This window comes from Kryptolebias marmoratus, linkage group LG7, assembly GCF_001649575.2.
Source record: "Kryptolebias marmoratus isolate JLee-2015 linkage group LG7, ASM164957v2, whole genome shotgun sequence".
In the NCBI taxonomy this organism is placed as follows: domain Eukaryota; kingdom Metazoa; phylum Chordata; class Actinopteri; order Cyprinodontiformes; family Rivulidae; genus Kryptolebias; species Kryptolebias marmoratus.
In genome coordinates this window covers 13,235,883-13,253,044 of record NC_051436.1, presented here as the reverse complement: position 1 = coordinate 13,253,044, position 17,162 = coordinate 13,235,883, and the positions used below count along the sequence as shown (strand labels likewise).

General features: G+C 40.1%; 2 protein-coding genes across 7 annotated transcripts; one reads left to right on the top strand and one right to left on the bottom strand.

Annotated features, from left to right (window-relative positions):
• Window positions 1-191: 191 nt before the first annotated feature.
• Window positions 192-3,551, bottom strand: LOC108245936 (uncharacterized protein DDB_G0292642). Of its 2 annotated transcripts, none has more exons than XM_017433199.3 (5): window positions 3,412-3,551; window positions 2,040-2,143; window positions 1,719-1,813; window positions 1,379-1,549; window positions 192-1,261 (listed from the first exon to the last, which is right to left on the bottom strand). In XM_017433199.3, exons 2-5 carry the CDS (start codon window positions 2,134-2,136, stop codon window positions 803-805), a joined length of 822 nt encoding a protein of 273 aa, XP_017288688.1. In that variant the 5' UTR covers window positions 2,137-2,143; window positions 3,412-3,551; the 3' UTR covers window positions 192-802. The 2 variants fall into 2 exon arrangements, with proteins under 2 accessions (XP_017288688.1, XP_037832522.1); XM_037976594.1 differs by having other exon boundaries at window positions 2,044-2,143; window positions 3,412-3,452.
• Window positions 3,545-13,180, top strand: LOC108245934 (ubiquitin carboxyl-terminal hydrolase 47). 5 transcript variants are annotated; one of them, XR_003040013.2, is made up of 13 exons: window positions 3,545-3,678; window positions 4,669-4,796; window positions 4,887-4,983; window positions 5,078-5,193; window positions 5,281-5,351; window positions 6,396-6,521; window positions 6,605-6,700; window positions 6,793-6,921; window positions 6,997-7,125; window positions 7,220-7,257; window positions 7,365-7,399; window positions 9,534-9,655; window positions 9,745-9,881. XR_003040013.2 is itself a non-coding variant. In XM_017433192.3 (12 exons), exons 2-12 carry the CDS (start codon window positions 4,700-4,702, stop codon window positions 12,790-12,792), a joined length of 1,764 nt encoding a protein of 587 aa, XP_017288681.1. In that variant the 5' UTR covers window positions 3,545-3,678; window positions 4,669-4,699; the 3' UTR covers window positions 12,793-13,180. The 5 variants fall into 5 exon arrangements, 4 of the variants coding, with proteins under 4 accessions (XP_017288681.1, XP_037832521.1, XP_017288685.1 ...); XM_017433192.3 differs by lacking the exons at window positions 9,534-9,655; window positions 9,745-9,881 and adding an exon at window positions 11,963-13,180; XM_037976593.1 differs by having other exon boundaries at window positions 9,534-9,887.
• Window positions 13,181-17,162: the final 3,982 nt, after the last annotated feature.

Below are 17,162 nucleotides of genomic sequence, written 5' to 3'. Positions count from 1 at the left end.
GCTACAACTTGGTGTAGTAGTAGCTGAGAGTCATTTCCAAAACATATTCTGAGCTCTAACAGAAGGTGTGACAACTTTGTGTAAAACTCCACCATGTAAGGCAGCGGGCGATATGCATTCCTTCAAAAGATGCTACTTTTTTTTTATTAGCATTTGTTGGAGATTTAGCAGTACCAAAAAAGGGAAACAGGTAAGTTTTTATGCATCATTTATTCAGCAGTTACTCAAACAATGAAAAAGCTGGATTAGATTCTTGTATTAGTCACTCACTGATATGTTTTGGTTTCTCATATAGAGAATCTCTCTTGGTGTACAAAAATATTCATAAAATCTTACATTTACAAACATTTTTGCCTGCAGCCTGTTAGACACATTTTATTTTGTCTACATGAGCAACTTTTAGTTTAGAAATCCAGACATAAAATATTTATTTTGATAAGATTTATTAACATCCTACATTTCATTTGTAGACAAAATAAACTACAAATCTCACGATCAGGTCTATGAAAGTTTTTTTTGACAGAAATCTAAAATGAAGTCAGATTTTTCTCATCTTAATCTTAAATCTAAGACTTTACAAGTATTTAAGTTACAAATGTTCTTTTGATTCCTATGAAGTCCAGAAGAGGAGGAAGAAAAGAATAAATAACAAAAGATCTTTATAATGTTTTAAAGCTGAGATGTTTGCAACATTTCGTTTATATGTTTGCTTCAAGGCCTTTTCTGGTATTTGTAGAATTCCTCAACCCATTTCTTGTGGAACTGTTCATCAAACCCCCTCCCAAAAGAAACTACTTCCTTGTCATTCTTGTTTCTTCCACACAGGGATAGAGGTCTGCCTCGGAGCCACGCCGCTGGGGCAGATATTGTACGGTGAGCTGGTCTGAGAACACACTCGCTTTAGTTTCAGGCACACAAAGCAGAATTCGTGGCGGCAGCGCGGACACACCACGTTCTTGCAGAACTTCTGGTTGTGTTCCGCCTTCATGCCGCACACGGGGCAGGCTCGGACCGAGGGGCAGCTGGTGACTCCTTTTACTTCAGGCAGGCTGATGGATTTGCACGTCTGCAGAATCTCCAGGTCCTTGTTGACGCAGCCGTCGTTGCCGCAGCGGCCCGATCGATCTCCCGGGTCCTTCCACTTTTTCAGGCACTGCCAGCAGAACTGATAGGACTTCTTCTGATCGGCGGTGCAAACGACACACTTGACACACAGGTTGGACGAATTCTTCCTCTCCACGTTGGTCTTGCACTTTGGGCACTGAAATGTAAACAAAAAGGCCACCAGGAATATTTAGATCCATTCGGTTTGGTTTGAAATGAATGAATCATAAGAAAATATATTCTGAAATCCCTCATCAGCCACAGGACCACTCACCGGCTGAACCTCACAGTATTCTCCTAAAGCCAAACGAGCCATCATCTCCTCAAAATGCTGCATTTCCTCAACATTCAAATCAGCCAGTCTGCGCACCTCCTGGTACGACCACTCCTTATTGCACTGTTTGGTGCCTTCCAGCAACGCAGGACACCTGAATTTATAATTCCCCTTTAAAAAACAAAACAAAAACAAAGATGATAATCAATTAGGCTCAACGGGATGCGAAACTGAATCTTTCGAGATTCCATTTTTCATTATTTGACACCACGTAGCCACCGTCTCCCTGTCAGTCTGATAAATAATCGGGATTAAACGATCTCTCAAAGGGTTCAGATACCTCGTCCAGCTGGCTGCGACACCACAGCGTCAGAGAATCAGGAGTGACGGCGTGACCACAGGACATTTCAGCTCGGAGAGAGGTAAACTCTGAGGCTGAGGGGAGCAAAAATGCATCTTTAGATAAGATGTAACAGCTGTGATTTGGGATTCACATATTATAAAACCATTAAGCAGCACATATAAAGAAAAACAACTTATGAGCTGAAGATGTATTTATTTATTTTGGTTTATAATGTGTGTTAAAAAAAACCCAAACCCATCTAACTTGTGTTCGTTTTATTTAGTCTTCAAAGTCCGTCAAGGAGGACACAAATCTTACACACTGGGTCCAGGTCGTCCCCCCTGTCGACGAACTTCAGCGTGCTGTCAAGAGGGTCGTATTTCTTCTCCGCTGCTTCCTGCTCCTGAAGGCTCATTTTGATTCTGAGAAAACAAAACAAAAATAATCAGAAAACATAAGCTGCATTCATATTTTTTTGTTACAATTAAAAAAAAAAAACTCGAAAAAAACAAACAAACATATCAACTATATAGACAACAGTTTAACATAAACATATTTTTGCAACAAGAAGGTGGCTTCCTAAAACAACCTATGAGCCAAAAACAGCATATTTTATGTGTGTGATGAAAAAAATGAGCAAACTGGATGAGTGGAGGACAAAAGAAGAAGTCAGGTCTTAAAAGTATCTATAGCAGATGAGCAGTGTCTGAAAATAAATCGAAACAAGAAGTTCTTCAACTCAGTATCTTCTGCAGTACTAGTAATCATCAGGGTGCAGGTTTTTAAAACAGAGCAGTGCACAGCATCTGGTTTAGCAGTGTTACTCTACCTCTCAGTGGTCATAATGATGTGGCTGATCGGTTTAGGCTCGAGAAGAGGACAAAGACCTCTGAGACCATCAGAGACACTTTCAGGAATCCATCCATCCATCCAGGTAAATAAAAGGCATGTAAAATGTGTTTTATGGATTGTTATTACCCGCATAGTTGATTTTGCTTATATTCAGCGTTTATAAAGTTTTACGAGCTTTAAAAAGGTGGAATAATGTTCTAACGTGGAGCTAAGACTTACAATCTAGACGAGAACTGCTAAAGAACAAACACGCAGATGAAGTAACCAGCCTAAATAACATTCATACCTCTGAAACACAGCTGCCAGAACATTGAGTCACCAGACCGAGAGCTTCAGGAAAGGAAACATTTCTGTATGTAATGGTAATGCTGACAAGGTCTAAATATTTTCTGGATAAAGACAGATAAAGGATTGCAGATGTTTAAATGCTGATCTCAGACAAGTGGAGACTCATACAGTTGGCACAGCAAACATTTAAGGCAAACAATAAAACTGACTCATCCAGGGGATTTCCTGTTAATCCAAGCTGACATATTCCAGTAAAGTTAAGATTTCCTTTATGTAATAAAAAAATATTATGGCAGAGCTAAAAACATTTTTATTTGAACTGTTTCAGTTTGTGGGAAAAGACCAAAACAATGTCAACTGGGCCAGTTTACAGTCATATTTAAACTAATTTAGGCTCGTGAAGGTATGAAATAACACACATTTCGTGATTAAGCTGTTTTAGTTCAGAAACAGGAAGTGGAGAGAGTGCCACAAATTGAGCTCGGCCTTGCTGAGGAAGTGTGATGTGTTATAACAACACATTCTTATATAAAAAGCGTTTCTGTCTTACCTTGAAGTCGGTTTGTAGTTTTTCGGAGCTTCCCCTTTAAGCTTCCTACTCTAACCGGAAGTAGAAAAGCTCCGTTTGAAACTCCGTCGGTTCTGAAGGAGAAATGATGACCAGAATTAAAAGTTTTTGTTAAAAGTTTCGTGTGCCTGTGTACGATTGCAGCTGTGTGTGTGTCTGTGTGTTGAGCGGCTCCTTCCTCTTCGGAGTGTTTATAACCGAAAGTGAAATATGAGCAGCCGGAAGAGAATCAGATAGGCTGCCTGCTCGGTGAGTATCCTCATGTTTTACCCTCCAGTAACACTAGCTGTTTTTATTGGAAGAGCAGCAGCCCTATACTGTCTCTGAATCCGTGATAAGCTCTTTATAGTTTCTCACTTTGTTTTAATTTGGTGTATAAAATGAGGCGGGGGGTAGGAACGAAGGAGAAGCTGCTCGTGTTTCCATAACAGCCAAGAATGCGGGTGATGCGTTCACTGACCTGAAATCTGTGCTCAAATACGAAAGTGTTTACTTTTGTTTATACAATAAAAAACAAAACTATTCTAATTTGAATGGTTGTGGTTTAAAACATATAAATCGTGCTTTATGACTCTGGTGTTTGTTGTCATGTATTGTTTTCAAAGCAGCAGCAAATTGAATATTATTGGGCATTACAGATTTAAAAAAAGCCCTTCATTACAAATGTGATGCGTTTTTGTTGCCCATGTTTGTTAGCAAACTAAACCAGTGGACACATTTTAAGGACAAGCTCAGAAAGCAATCATTAGATGTACCTCTACAGCCAATTCGATTTAGGAGTCAACCAAATTCAAGATGGCCGCCACAGCTAACTGACTTCAGGAAACACAACAATGGCTGTAACTTAGTCAACTTTGGTGTGGCAGTAGCTGAGAGTCGGTCGCAACACGTACTCTGAGTGCTACACGTTGAGATGCAGCTTTTAAACTGTTAACCTGCTTCTAGATTATAACGCTTTAAATTAACCCTTAAACCTTTTATTTAAAGCAACAAAAATGTTTCTGAAATACACGTTCTTTGTGACCCATCTGTGCTGCTGCCATTGGTTTATTAGTGTGACGTGTTTGTCTCTCTGTGTGCTAAAAGAACAAGTAAAACAAAATATATTATTTTAAAGCAGTCAGTGTAAAATGATAGTAAATCACTCCCCTTTTTGGAGCAAACCCTGCTGGTAATTTTTCTTTGTGAATTTGTCTGATATATATATTAACGCCTGCTGCGTCCGTTGTGTCTCAACAGGATGAATTTGGATGTGTAAAAGGATCTTCAGATGCAAAAATGTCTGGACTGTTACGTGCACTCCAGCAGAATGGACCGAGACCGTGTCAAGCTGTTCGTCAGGAAACTGGAGGACTTGTCCATCTCGGGTGGGTGGTGTCGAGTGAACTGAAACCACGTGAAAATCACGCAGGTTACGTTCAGTTAATGGGACAGTTATTTGTTTTTGTTTTTCACAGATTATTATGGCCTGAAGAGTCCTGGTCTGACATGTTATCTGAACAGCGTCCTTCAGGTTCTTTTCATGACGGCAGACTTTCGAGAGGCTGTGAAAAGGTTTGACAGGATTCGACTTTGGATTTTTGCTATGCTTCTTTTAATGAAAAACATTTTTAGATTCATGGCGCTGATGCTTCTAACTGTGCCTCAGACGCTGCAGTAAACATTCAGCGTCTCTTGACCAACACCTGGGAGAGCTGTTCTGTGGCTTAGAGAGAACAAACGCCAAAACACACAACATCATAAAACAGCTGGGCATCACAGATGGTAAGGTCCTGCTTTAATGGGCGTCATGTGAGTCTAAAGAAGCTGCGTTGAATCACATTTTGTTTTTCCACTCACCTCTCTCCTCAGTGTATGAACAGCGTGATGCCGCCGAGTACTTTGAGAAGATTCTTTGTCGGAGCAGTTCAGAGGCCTCTAAGGTATATTCCTCTTTATATTCATGTTCATTTGCTGTAGCTCATGTTTGTCCCCCCGTCGCAAAGCGTAGAGGGGACTTGGAAACACCGTCTGTCCGTCCGGGTCATCTTGTGAGCTGGATAACTTGGAAAAATAAGAAACGTACTGACTTCCATTTTGATGTGTGGATGCGTGGCGGGATAAGGAAGGTCTCTATTGAAAATTGGGTTTAAATACCAAGATGGCATCCATCCATCCATCCATCCATCCATCCATCCATCCATCCATCCATCCATCCATCCATCCATCCAATTTATTTGAGGAAACTATACTTTTAAGCAAAATAAAACTAGAAACCATAGTTTCCTCAAATGTTTGGGGTGGACAAACAGTAAGCAATAGGTCACCCTCTGAGCTAAATGAATGTCAGAAAACTGTTATATGTGTTAAAATGTGGCTTTTATAGTGAATAAGAAAACCAAAAAAGAACTCCTAAAGAAATTCTGATGGTGCCTGCCACTCGGTTAGTAGTCAAAGGACCAGATTAGCTCAACATCTGTAAAACTCACAGAGTTGTTGCCATTTCCCAAAGTAGCTGAAGCATCGTTGAATACAAAAAAAGTAGTAATTAGAAATCTGTTACCACTGATAGTACTCTGAATGATCTGCTGGCACTCAGAGTGTGTGTTAAGTTCTACTGTCGGGTACTATCACACCAAATTTTAACTCAATATCTCTGAATTTGACTGAGTTATAGCCGTTTGTCAAGCTAGCTGTCGCGATAATCTTGAGTTTTAAAAATGAGTTATCAGTTTGTTAGCTCTCAGCATGTGTTGGAGATTACTGTAGCTGTAAAGCATTGCTTCCTATGCATTTCTATTGCAAGCACCAAGTAAAATGTTCTGAAGTAGAAATCCTTTAGGTACCGAGTGATGAGACATCTGTACTTCTGAAATGTAAATGCTTGCATCAGCAAGTTAGCGAACTGAACCTACTAGAGAAGGTTTTACACTAAGAGCTTATTTCAGGTGTAATATTCACCGCAGTATTTTTACTCCTCTGTTCAGATCTTCAGAGGAGAGCTGAATCATGAAACCACGTGTTGCAAGTGCAACAACACAAACCATTTCAGAAGCTTCTTCTGGGTTCTGCCTCTTTCAATGGACACTTCAAGCCGTAAAAGCTACAGCGTGGTAATACATTTTCTTTGATCTGGACAGCGTTTTACGTGTTTGGAACCAAAATAACTTGAAAAATGAACCGTCTCTGTTCCCAGCTGCACGGGTTGGAGGATTTCTTTAAGGTCCAAAAAGTCAGCAAAGAGAACCAGATGTTCTGCAACAGTTGCAAGAAAAAGCAGGATGCAGATACTGTAAGGCTTGCATATTTAAAAGAAAAAACAGTTTTAAAGGAGAACAGAGTCTGCCTCCCGTACATGCAGTTGCTTGTGTTTGTGCGATGCAGAAATACGAGCTGATCCGAAGTCCAGACGTTCTGACGCTGCTGCTGAAAAGGTTCACCTTTGATTACAGATGGAGAGGCTACATCAAGCTTCAGTGCAAAGCTGATGTGGTCCGAACTCTAAACCTTCAGGTATCGAAGGGTCGACACAAACCCGGTTTTAAATGGACTTTTAGTGGGTTAAATTGATATTTTTTTTCTCCTCAGAACTGCAGGTATGACCTCTACGCTGTCGTTCATCACTGTGGCTATCTGACAGGAGGTCACTACACCGCAGACATCAAATCTTTTGAAACTGGAAACTGGTACTGCTTCAATGACGACACTGTTAAAAGTGTAAGGCTGATTTTTTTTTTTTTTAATCCTCACCAGTTTAAATGTTTACTACCTTGAAAAGCAAAACGTTTCTGAGACTGTTTTCTTCTTTCAGGTTAAGCAAAAATATGAATTAGAAACAAACTCAATAAGGTCAGTGAGGAGGGAGACGTGTTTTTACATCTAATGTTGTCTTTAGTGATTCTGCCTCCTGCTGATGTTGACCTGCTGCTGTCTTGTGTGTTTTCACTCCATCTCAGGTCGAGCACGGCTTATCTTCTGATGTACAGAAAAGGTAGGTTTGCAGCTACGCAGCATTTGTCTCCTGAAGCTAAATCTGTTAACCCTCCTGAAGCCCTCATAACTGAATAGAGGATAAGAAGCCCATGTAACTTTGGGTCCATTTGACCCAAAGGCCACAGGAGGGTTAACATACTATAAAAGTAAATCATGTAGATTTGATGCAGCTTTATTATCAGTTTTCCGAACGAGCTAATGAGTTTGTGCTATTTATTACCGGCCACAGAAAATGACCAGCTTTAAAGAACTTTTGCTTGATTGTGACTACCCTGATTAAGCTGCAGAGTCTCAAAAATTATGCAAAAATATGGAATTTGTTTTTTGTGTTTTCCAGGCCTGGATAAGTATGTAGAAAAAATGAAACAAAGAAGAGAAAAACTTTAGTGTTTTTAGACCGTGTTCCTTATTGCATTTTCTAAAGTAGTGGTTCCCAAAATAGTTCTATTTTAATGCATACCCTCTTTAATGATCTCCTCTTTTATCCTATGTAGGATTGGTATTGATAAAGGCACTGTTTTGTGTTAAAGTAGATTTGAATCCAGTGGATAGTTAGAGTAAAAAAATCAGAGGCAATATACTATTTGGTATGCCGCCCCCTGCTGGACATTAAAGGGAATGCAGTGACTTTTGAAATAGTGAAGTGAAGTGAGATTTATTTATATAGCACTTTTCTGCAACAAGGCGATTCAAAGTGCTTTACAACAGAAACAACAATCAAGTGCAGAATCAACTACAAATAAAAAGGGTTAGAGTGTGGGTTTTTGATGTCTTCGTTGTTTTTCTCTTTCTTACTGTTTATTCATTGTCACATGCTGTTTTTATTTTGTTTTTTAATTATGTAAAGCACCTTGAAATGCCTTGCTGCTGAAATGTGCTATACAAATAAAATTTGATTGATTTGATTGATTGAAAAACATCATATCAACTATAGCGATACAGAAGTAAAAACATCAATCATGTATAATCTAAATGAAATATAAGATAATCTAAATAAAATCATGAAACTAATCATATCTTAACATGAGCTAAGACAGTCAAAATAGTAGCTAAAATAATCTACATGAAATCATGGTAAAGTTAAAGCTGAACTAAACAACAATTAGGAATGACTTGGCACTGGAAGTCCCAGGAATTTCTACCTCCCCCGAAGTCCTGAAAGAGGGTCAAAACACCCTTTGTCCAAACTGGCGACTCTGATGGCTCCAATTAGCATCTTTTCGTTTGTAAATGTGGCTGTTGCCTTAGGAATGCAGGGGAGAGATGAGCCAAACTCACACAAACGTCTGTCTAATACTCTAAACAGATGAAATCAACTGGTTATATTTTGAACTTATATCTCTTGGTGGCACGGCGGTACACGTTTTGAACAAACTGAAGTCGATTTATTGTTTATTTTTCAATTGGTTTGGCTCATTTCTTGAAACCGAGATGACATTCTCAAAACACCATGTGAAACACAGCTCAAGAGACTTTGCATTTTGAGGTTACTGACAATTTGTATGGAACACATATTTTGTTTTGAAGCATACGTTAAGTGTTTTGGGAGAGATGCATGATCCAGGTCATTTTTCCAAATGTACATATAGTTTGCAAAACATACAATCTGTTTCAAGAAATATGCAAAAGTTTTCTAAAAGAATTGTGTAATGTTTTTCTTAAAAAAAAAAGATAAGTGGGTTCAAAATGACAGTTTAGAAAAAAAATAACCAAATTAATTGTGTTGATCCATCTCAAACAAGGTCATGCAAAAATTGTAAGCTGCTCCTGAGTGTGTCTGCCCATCCCCCAGCTGCATTGTTGTGGGGGGGACATGAATAAGGTGAGAGGCAGTCAGAGGGACAGTCTGAGCGCAGCAGCTACAGAGGACATGATGTAAGTTTAGAATCTAAATGGTCTCATCAGAGCACCCACATACAATTATTCACTCCCTCATTTGGAGAGAAAGCTACACTATTGTTGCTGTTCCCCATTTCATGACCCCATTTTGTTTCTCTTTCACTCAAATAAAAGATTGAAATCGTTAGAGGGGGCTGGGCAGATCTGGGAGACTTTGCACATGTAAATTTGCATGCAGCCTTTTGTGCTGTGGAGGATAAATAGGTGAGTGCTTCACCTAATTTGTTCACAAGAAACAAGATGCAGAGGACCACTCAACAGGCACTGGAGCTGATCCTGAGCAACGCCGACCCTTGTGACTCAGATGGAGAAGACATAGTGCTTCAACCGGATTCGGACTCTGAACTGTCTTCAGGTTAGATTTCTCAAACTACCTATTTTCGTTTCCTGACTATCTTATTTAGAACCAAACAAAAAGTTAATTTAAAATTGTTTATCTTGCAGATGAGGACACTTCTCCTTTACCAAAAAAGAGAGCTCGGTTGGGGAGTGAGCCGACAGAGACTGCAAAAGATGGCACCGTGTGGCGTGAAGAACAAGTGGGAACACGTCTCCATTTCACCCCGATAGAACCGTACGCCACAGATGGAGAGCCAACGGCTAAGGCCAGACAAAGTATCCGGAGTCGCCTTCAGAGCTTCCTCTGTTTTATCACCCTTGACATGCTTCGTAGCATTCAAGAATGGACCACTCAGCATGCACATCACACGGAGCAGGTGGATTGGTTCATGGATCTCCCGGAGCTAGTGGCATTCATTTCAGTCATTATCTTGCGGGGTTTGACCACGGTTCCATCGCTACGTGACAGCTGGTCAGCAAACCTGGCAAACCCAAGGATCGTTGCAACTATGGCCCGAAACCGCTTCCAAGACATCATGCGACACCTACGCTTTGTTGACATGTTCACACGCAGCGAACGAGCACAGACCGACAAGTTTGCTGCGATCTCCGACGTGTGGGGATCGTTTGTCACCAACTGCATCGCCTCCTACAACCCAGGTCGACACATCACCATTGGTGAACAGCTTTTCCCTTCAAAGACTCGCTGTTGTTTCCTGCAATACTCTGCAACAAAACCACACAAGTTTGGCATCAAGTTTTGGGTGGCTTGCGACTCAAAATCGAAGTACATCTGTAATGTCCTCCCATGTCTTGGCAAGGACCCCAGTTGTCCCAGCGGAGAGAGACTGTCCGAGACGGTAGTGATGAGGCTGGTGGAACCATTCATGGACAAGGGCAGAACTGTAACCACGGACAGTTTCTTTACATCACTGTCACTTTCACAACGACTGCTTAGCCGGAAAACCACTATCCTCGGCACAGTCAACAAGAGTTCCCGGGAGATTCCTCAATCCGCTAAACAGAAGGTCTGCACTCAATTCACCACACAGGTGTTTTCAACCACCGGTGCCACGCTGACAGTGTATGCGTCCAAACGGAAGAAGGTCATCTGTGTTCTCAGCAGCATGCACAGCGTGGTTGAGCTCGAGGACACCACCAAAAGGAAGCCAAACACGGTCACACAATACAACGAGACAAAGTGCGGCGTGGATGCGATGGACCAAATGGTGCGGGAGTACAGCGTGCGTGCAGGAACACGGAGATGGCCAGTCGCCGTGTTCTACAACATGGTTGACATGGCAGCACAGAACGCACATGTGCTCTATGAGGCATGCACTGGGGTGCAGGAGAGACGGGTGGACTTCCTGGTTGAGCTCGCCAAGGAGCTGGGTGACTCTCATGTGAGTGAGAAGAAGGCACGCAAGGAGAAACTGCTTCGGCAACAAGCTCCCACACGCAGCCCCGGCAAAAGGGCGAAGTGTCAGATCAGACATCGATGCACGAACAACTGTGCAACTGTGAGATGTGTCGACTGCTACAGATACACATGTGGCAAATGTACCAGGGACATACCCTGGCAGTGCAAGGTTTGTTTCGACAGTGCAGACGGACAGCTGAGTGAGTGCTGAAATGCCTCTCACACACACGCAGCCCCCCCACTGCAGCAGAGTGTAAATATGTGTGGAATTGTTTTATCCCTTGTATTTTTATGACAAAAATAAAAAGCATTGAAACAAGTAACAGTTGTTCTTTTTTTTTTCTCATGCTGAAATTTTAGTCCTCTTGACTTGCACACAAATGCTTCTGGTCTTTGCTTTTTTGCTCAAATAAAACTTCATATATAATCTTAATATTATAAAATACAATAAACTGAATAGAACTAACTAGAAACTAAATGGCTAAACTCAATGGAAAACAGTTAGTTGGGGGTTAATTGTGCCTCCTCCTGTGGTGCGCCAGTAACGGCCTTATTTACAAAACAAAAGAGCGTTAGTGTTGATGGAGAGGGTATTACTTTATAGAACATCTTTAAAAGCTCCGTCTCACTTTTTGTTTCTGGCCTTTTTGTTGTTTGCTACACATAAAATGAGGTTTGACACAAAAAATAATAAAAACTGACAGCAGATGGTTAGATGTGTTATCTTTAGCTCTACACACAGACATTTTAAAGCACAAAACACAATTGTATGTCGATCTTGGTAAATGCTGCTTGATTCGTGTAGTAAATCAGCTGAACTTGTATTTTATGAATTGACATAGAAGAGGCTGAGCACATGTGCTGTTTCTGTTTGTTAATAATTACACCTGTTTGTTTTTACAGTGGGTGATGGAAGGGACCCGAAAGCTCAACGTGGACATTCAAATGTCCAAACTGAGGACAGACGGGACGAATCGAACCCCAGTTACTCTCTTGTTTCTGATCACCGCCCGAACACTGAAAGCTGCAGAGGAGGCGATTTTAAGGGCTTGGACGGTGACGTGATCTCTGATGGTGTGTTTGAGAGGAACGGGGCAGGATCTGTGAGAAGAGAGAACAACCAATCAAAGCAGATAGCAGAACTGGAGGGACAATGGTGGGACGGGTGGCTTCAAAAAGACGCTGAAGCTGAAGGACAGCAGCAGGATGCAAACAACTACATGTGTCATGAGAAAACTGAAAAGACCTCTGATGTACATTTGGGGACAAACTCTTCACGAAGGACGTTTCTCCAAAACCATAACTCAGTGTTTGAAGGACAAATATTGGCTAAGATCACAGAAAAACTATATAACATTACAAAACCAGATGTCTCTTATCAGAACCCAACAGGAAACACAATCAAGTCTGAACAACCTGAAGTCTTTAGCAATCAGACAGAGGCTGCAGCTGCTGCAGGAATGCAAGACAAAAGTATGAAACTGAGAGAAAAGACTTACGTCAGGGATGTTGGTTATTCTACCTTGAAGACGCGTGATGTTTACTCTCCAGTCTCATCTGCCAAAGAAAGCAGTCTGAAGAGAAATAAGATGCAGAAACAGCCTGTCGTTGCTGCAGACAACAAATATCAGACCCTAAAAGCTGTAAGGAAAGGAGAAAAAACTGTGAGTCAGACAGAGAAGAGAAGTGTTAAAAAGTCTGAAACCAAAGAACCAAGAAATCCCTGGAAGTGATGGAATAAAAAGGATGTTATCTGGATTTAAAGTGCTGCGGTTTGACCCTTTGTCACAAGATTAAAGTTTATTTTTATATTTCTTCGAAGAAGAACAGACAATCATGTTGACTACATTTGTGCTGGTGTTTATGTGACTGATAAATTCTGACTGATGATTTTGGTTGAGCTGATTTCCATTTAACAATATTGATATATCAGTGACATCCTGGTTCATCCTGGTGAACTCAGCCACACACTGAAACAAGATTAATACATGCTGGTGTGAATCCCAGGAAAGATCCCATACCAGTTTATTTTTTAATTTATCAAACCATCTAAGTATTTCTAGTAAGACTGACTGTATATTTTTGCCACCGCACTGAGCAATAAATATCCCAAGAAGACCACAAGCGTATATTGGCTGCTTCCCTCCTGCTGATCCAGTCCAGACACACCCAAACACGACTCACATCCACAGAAACTAAAATATATAATCGTTAAGGTCGTCATGATTTATGGAGGAGAGGTGGTTGTTGATGTGTGACACTGCAGCTGAGGAATGGGACGGTGAAGCGTCTCCAGAAGAAAAAGGAAAGAGTTCTGCCTGAGTATAAAATAAAAAAGCTCACAATAATTCAGAAGAATAAAGACTAAACTATGTTATAAGGGTAACATAAAAGTTACTTGTTGTCTGTGTTTCATTCTAACATACAGCAGAGCTTTTCACACACATTCACTGGTTCTTATAAGTCATCAAAAGCATTTAGTCTAAATTTATTTATTAAATCATTTGTTTATTAATAAGTAAACATAGTTCAGTCGGTGGAGAATCTGATTATTGATTAGAAAAGTCTAATTCAGTTGTAGATGTTTGTGTGAGAACCAAAGTTTTAATGGGACTAAGTGTCCAGGTTCTAAAAGAACTGAAAGCAAAAATGGATCATTGATCATGTGCATCATATGTGAGCGGGTTCATATTTAGTTTCCATTCTTCCTCAGAGACGAGTTCTCTTCCCAGTCCGGGACCTTTCTGGGTGGAGTTTACATGTTCTCCCTGAGCTCACGTGGGTTTACTCTGGGTACTCTGGTTTCCTCCTACAGACCAAAAACATGCATGTTAGGTTCATTGGTAACTCTAAAAAAGGTCACCTAGGTGTGAGTGAAAGTGTGAATGATTGTTTGTCTCTATGTGTCCCTGTGATGGACTGGAGACCTGTCCAGGGTGTCCCCTGCCTCTCTTACAGTGATGGCTGGAGACAGACACCAGCTCCCTGCGACCCAGAATGGAGAAGAGGGTAAAGAAAATGGAGGGATGGATATTTATTCACATAGAAACTCCTGATTATGTCAGCTGAAAATGAGCTGTTGTTGGGTCTGACAGATAAACTGAACCAAGAGGGGTTTTGTCCAAACTGGTTTATAGATTCCTAAATGCTGAGGATGATGGTGACAAACTGGATCGCATGACTGAATTACAGACACGTCTGAGCAACAATCAGGCAAGTTAATGTTTCTATCACACAAAATATGACAGGTCTAACTTCAAGGAAAATTAGGAACTACATTTTTATGGTAAAACAAAGTGAGTAAATAAGATTACTCATATGCTCCAACTATAAATAACCCGTTCTGTGTCTTCAGAAGTCTGTTCTGCTCTTTGACCTTTGATAGTGGAGCTGAATCATCTGCTGCCAGGAATGAGTTTGTGTTTTTTAACAGATTTTTCCTGAAGCTACCAGGTGTTATACTTTCATGTACTTCCAAGTTTTTAACATATTTGTGTGTCTGTGTTCACATCTTGTAATATGGACCCAAAAAAGATGATTTTTATTTTAGGTTCTGTGTTACTTTTTGACTGAAGGCAAACGAGAAAATGATGTATAGGTTAATAAGAAAGATATACAGTAATGGATATTTGGGGTCCAAGAGTCATTAAAATATTTACAACCAACAGTGCTTTTTATCCTCCTTGTCCACCAATACATCCTTCGGTCTGATTTATACATTTCTATAAATATATAAACCAAACTGACCTGTTTTTACCTGTACTGAAAAGCTTTTAAACTATCAGCAGCTTTCTATATGTGAATAAATGTTACAGTTTTAGATTCTTTCATATAAAAGAATCAAAACATGTTGGATTATAAGCTGTAAACCCTCCAGTCCTTCTTTAAACCTTATATTCCACACGATTAATCACCCTCTGTGTTTGTATTGTAGGTTTTGACTTGGATCCAGCACCTTTTTCCTGCAGTGAATGTTTGTCAGACACTTTATTCCTTTTTTAATGGGAGAGGTTTCGACACATCCGGTGTAACATTTTTACAGCACTAAAAGGAAGTATATGAGCGACAGTAAGCAGTTCTGCAGCTTGTTTTAAGGAAGCCCTTAAAGAGGAACTCTCACAACAAAAGAAGGAAAGCTTTTAAACTTGGTATACTTTATTAGCTTTTGTAGATTTTGGTTTTTTTCTTCCCCTTCTTACAATTACATTTGACTGATAGCAATTTTTGTTGCTGCTACAGTGTCTGTGATGGATTGCCAGATGGGACAAAAAAATGCTGAAATGACTTTTTGTGTCGACGTTGTGGGGGTTTTTGGTAAGGAGACAGTGGACCTGTGTGACACAGAGGAGCAGTTTCAGACGGTGACCGTGGGGCAGCTGAAGGAGAAGATATTAAATAAGCTGCCATTCAAGGGTATGTTCTCAAAGGAAAACATTTATTAGAGGCTAATAACAGATCTCTGATCTTTAACCCTCCTGTAGCCTTTGGGTCAAATGGACTTGAACTTAGAAGAGTTTCTCTTCCTCTTTTCTTCTCTTCAGTGATGAGGGCTTCAGGAGGGTTAAATCTGTGAGTTGTTTATTTGGTCCCATAACTCCTCTGTGTGTGTTTGTCTGCAGATTGGCCAGAAGACAGGGAATTATTCTTTGAAAACAAAAAGTTAGAAGGAGACAACGCCCTGCTTTATGAAAATGGAGTCAAACACAAGTCCATCATACACATGGTTCTTGTGTACAATCAAAAGGAGTTTGTGGTGAAGAAAGATGATGAGGAGAGCGAAGCTCGAACAAGTAAGACTAACATTTAACTTTTCAAATACAATCACTTTTGAACCAAATCACTACACTCAGTTTAACATGTGCCAGCAAAAAACACGTTCATCTCATCCAAATTTAAACTCCTGTCTGTAATATTAGGCCACAATGAATGAATCAATCAATTAACACAGTTACAGATCCTGCTGTTTTCTCAAACATCAATCAGCTGCAAGGACTTTGTCTTCCACACAGGTGCAGATAAAGAGGAGTGCTGCAGACAGAAGGAAATGGAGAAAATCCAGGTCCTGCTTTGTGTCTTTGGCAAACCAGAGAAGATCATGGCTGTCTTCTGCAACACCAAGGAGGAGATGCAGAAAATGACAGTATGGCTGCTGAAAAGGAAGATCGAAAGGAATGTCCGTCTAGATAAACTCACTGAGAGAAGTTAAAGAACCCTATCTGCAGCCATGGGATTCATTTATTTCAGTAACATGTAACAAGAAATATGTTCAAATTAAAGCAGAGAAGCAGTAACAGCTAAATCTATGTAAATACAAAAGGTAAAAGTAAATTCTGCAGATTAGTTTTTGTTTTTAGATTAACTTATTTTAGCTCAAGAATTTGGAATGCAGAAATAATTTTGAAACTTCTTGAGTCGGCTTCCCAGACAGAAAGTTTAGTCCAAAAATTTAATTTAGACTTCCTGGGTGCTAATGAGAAACAGAACCAGATTTCATCCTGAATAAGATGTTTTCTCAAAGAAAAATGAGAGTTACTCCAGGATTAAATTGGGTTAAATTTTTGCAGATTGAACTTCAGATTAACTTTATTAAAGTGGACACACTAATTACTGGATTTCTTGAAGTTTTTCAGTGAAGATCAACAAATATCAGTTGGACAAATTCTTGCTAAAACAAACAGATTTCGCAACAAAAGTGAATAATACACTCCTGATCAAAATCTTAAGACCTGTCAAAAAATTGCAAGAATTTGCGTTTTGCACTATTGGATCTTAAGAAGGTTCTAAGTAGAGCTTCACAATGTTAAAGGAAAAAATCAGTGCAAGAGACAAGAACTTTTGAGCGGGGAATTTTCTGCAAACTGCATTTAAACTCAAACATTATTTTTTCAGCTGATCAAAAGTTTAAGACCATAGTCTTTAAAAGCCAAAAGCTGTGCAAAAATCTGGATTCCATGTCAAGACCTAATGGCAAAAGCAAAAAAGCTCACTGACTTTGAACGTGGTAGGATTGTTGAGCTGAATAAGCAAGGCCTCTCACAACGTGCCATCGCTGCTGAGGTTGGACGCAGTAAGACAGTCATTTTGCATTTTTTAAATGATCCTG

Bases quoted from the DNA above. Each gene is read 5' to 3' on its own strand.
- LOC108245936 (XM_017433199.3), bottom strand. From the start codon at position 2,136: ATGAGCCTTCAGGAGCAGGAAGCAGCGGAGAAGAAATACGACCCTCTT. The intron at 1,814-2,039 runs GTAAGATTTGTG...TGCTCCCCTCAG, and splicing joins GGACGACCTGGACCCAGTGT to CCTCAGAGTTTACCTCTCTC. The intron at 1,262-1,378 runs GTGAGTGGTCCT...TTTACATTTCAG, and splicing joins AATACTGTGAGGTTCAGCCG to TGCCCAAAGTGCAAGACCAA.
- LOC108245934 (XM_017433192.3), top strand. From the start codon at position 4,700: ATGCAAAAATGTCTGGACTGTTACGTGCACTCCAGCAGAATGGACCGA. The intron at 4,984-5,077 runs GTTTGACAGGAT...ACTGTGCCTCAG, and splicing joins TTTCGAGAGGCTGTGAAAAG to ACGCTGCAGTAAACATTCAG. The intron at 7,126-7,219 runs GTAAGGCTGATT...TTCTTCTTTCAG, and splicing joins ATGACGACACTGTTAAAAGT to GTTAAGCAAAAATATGAATT.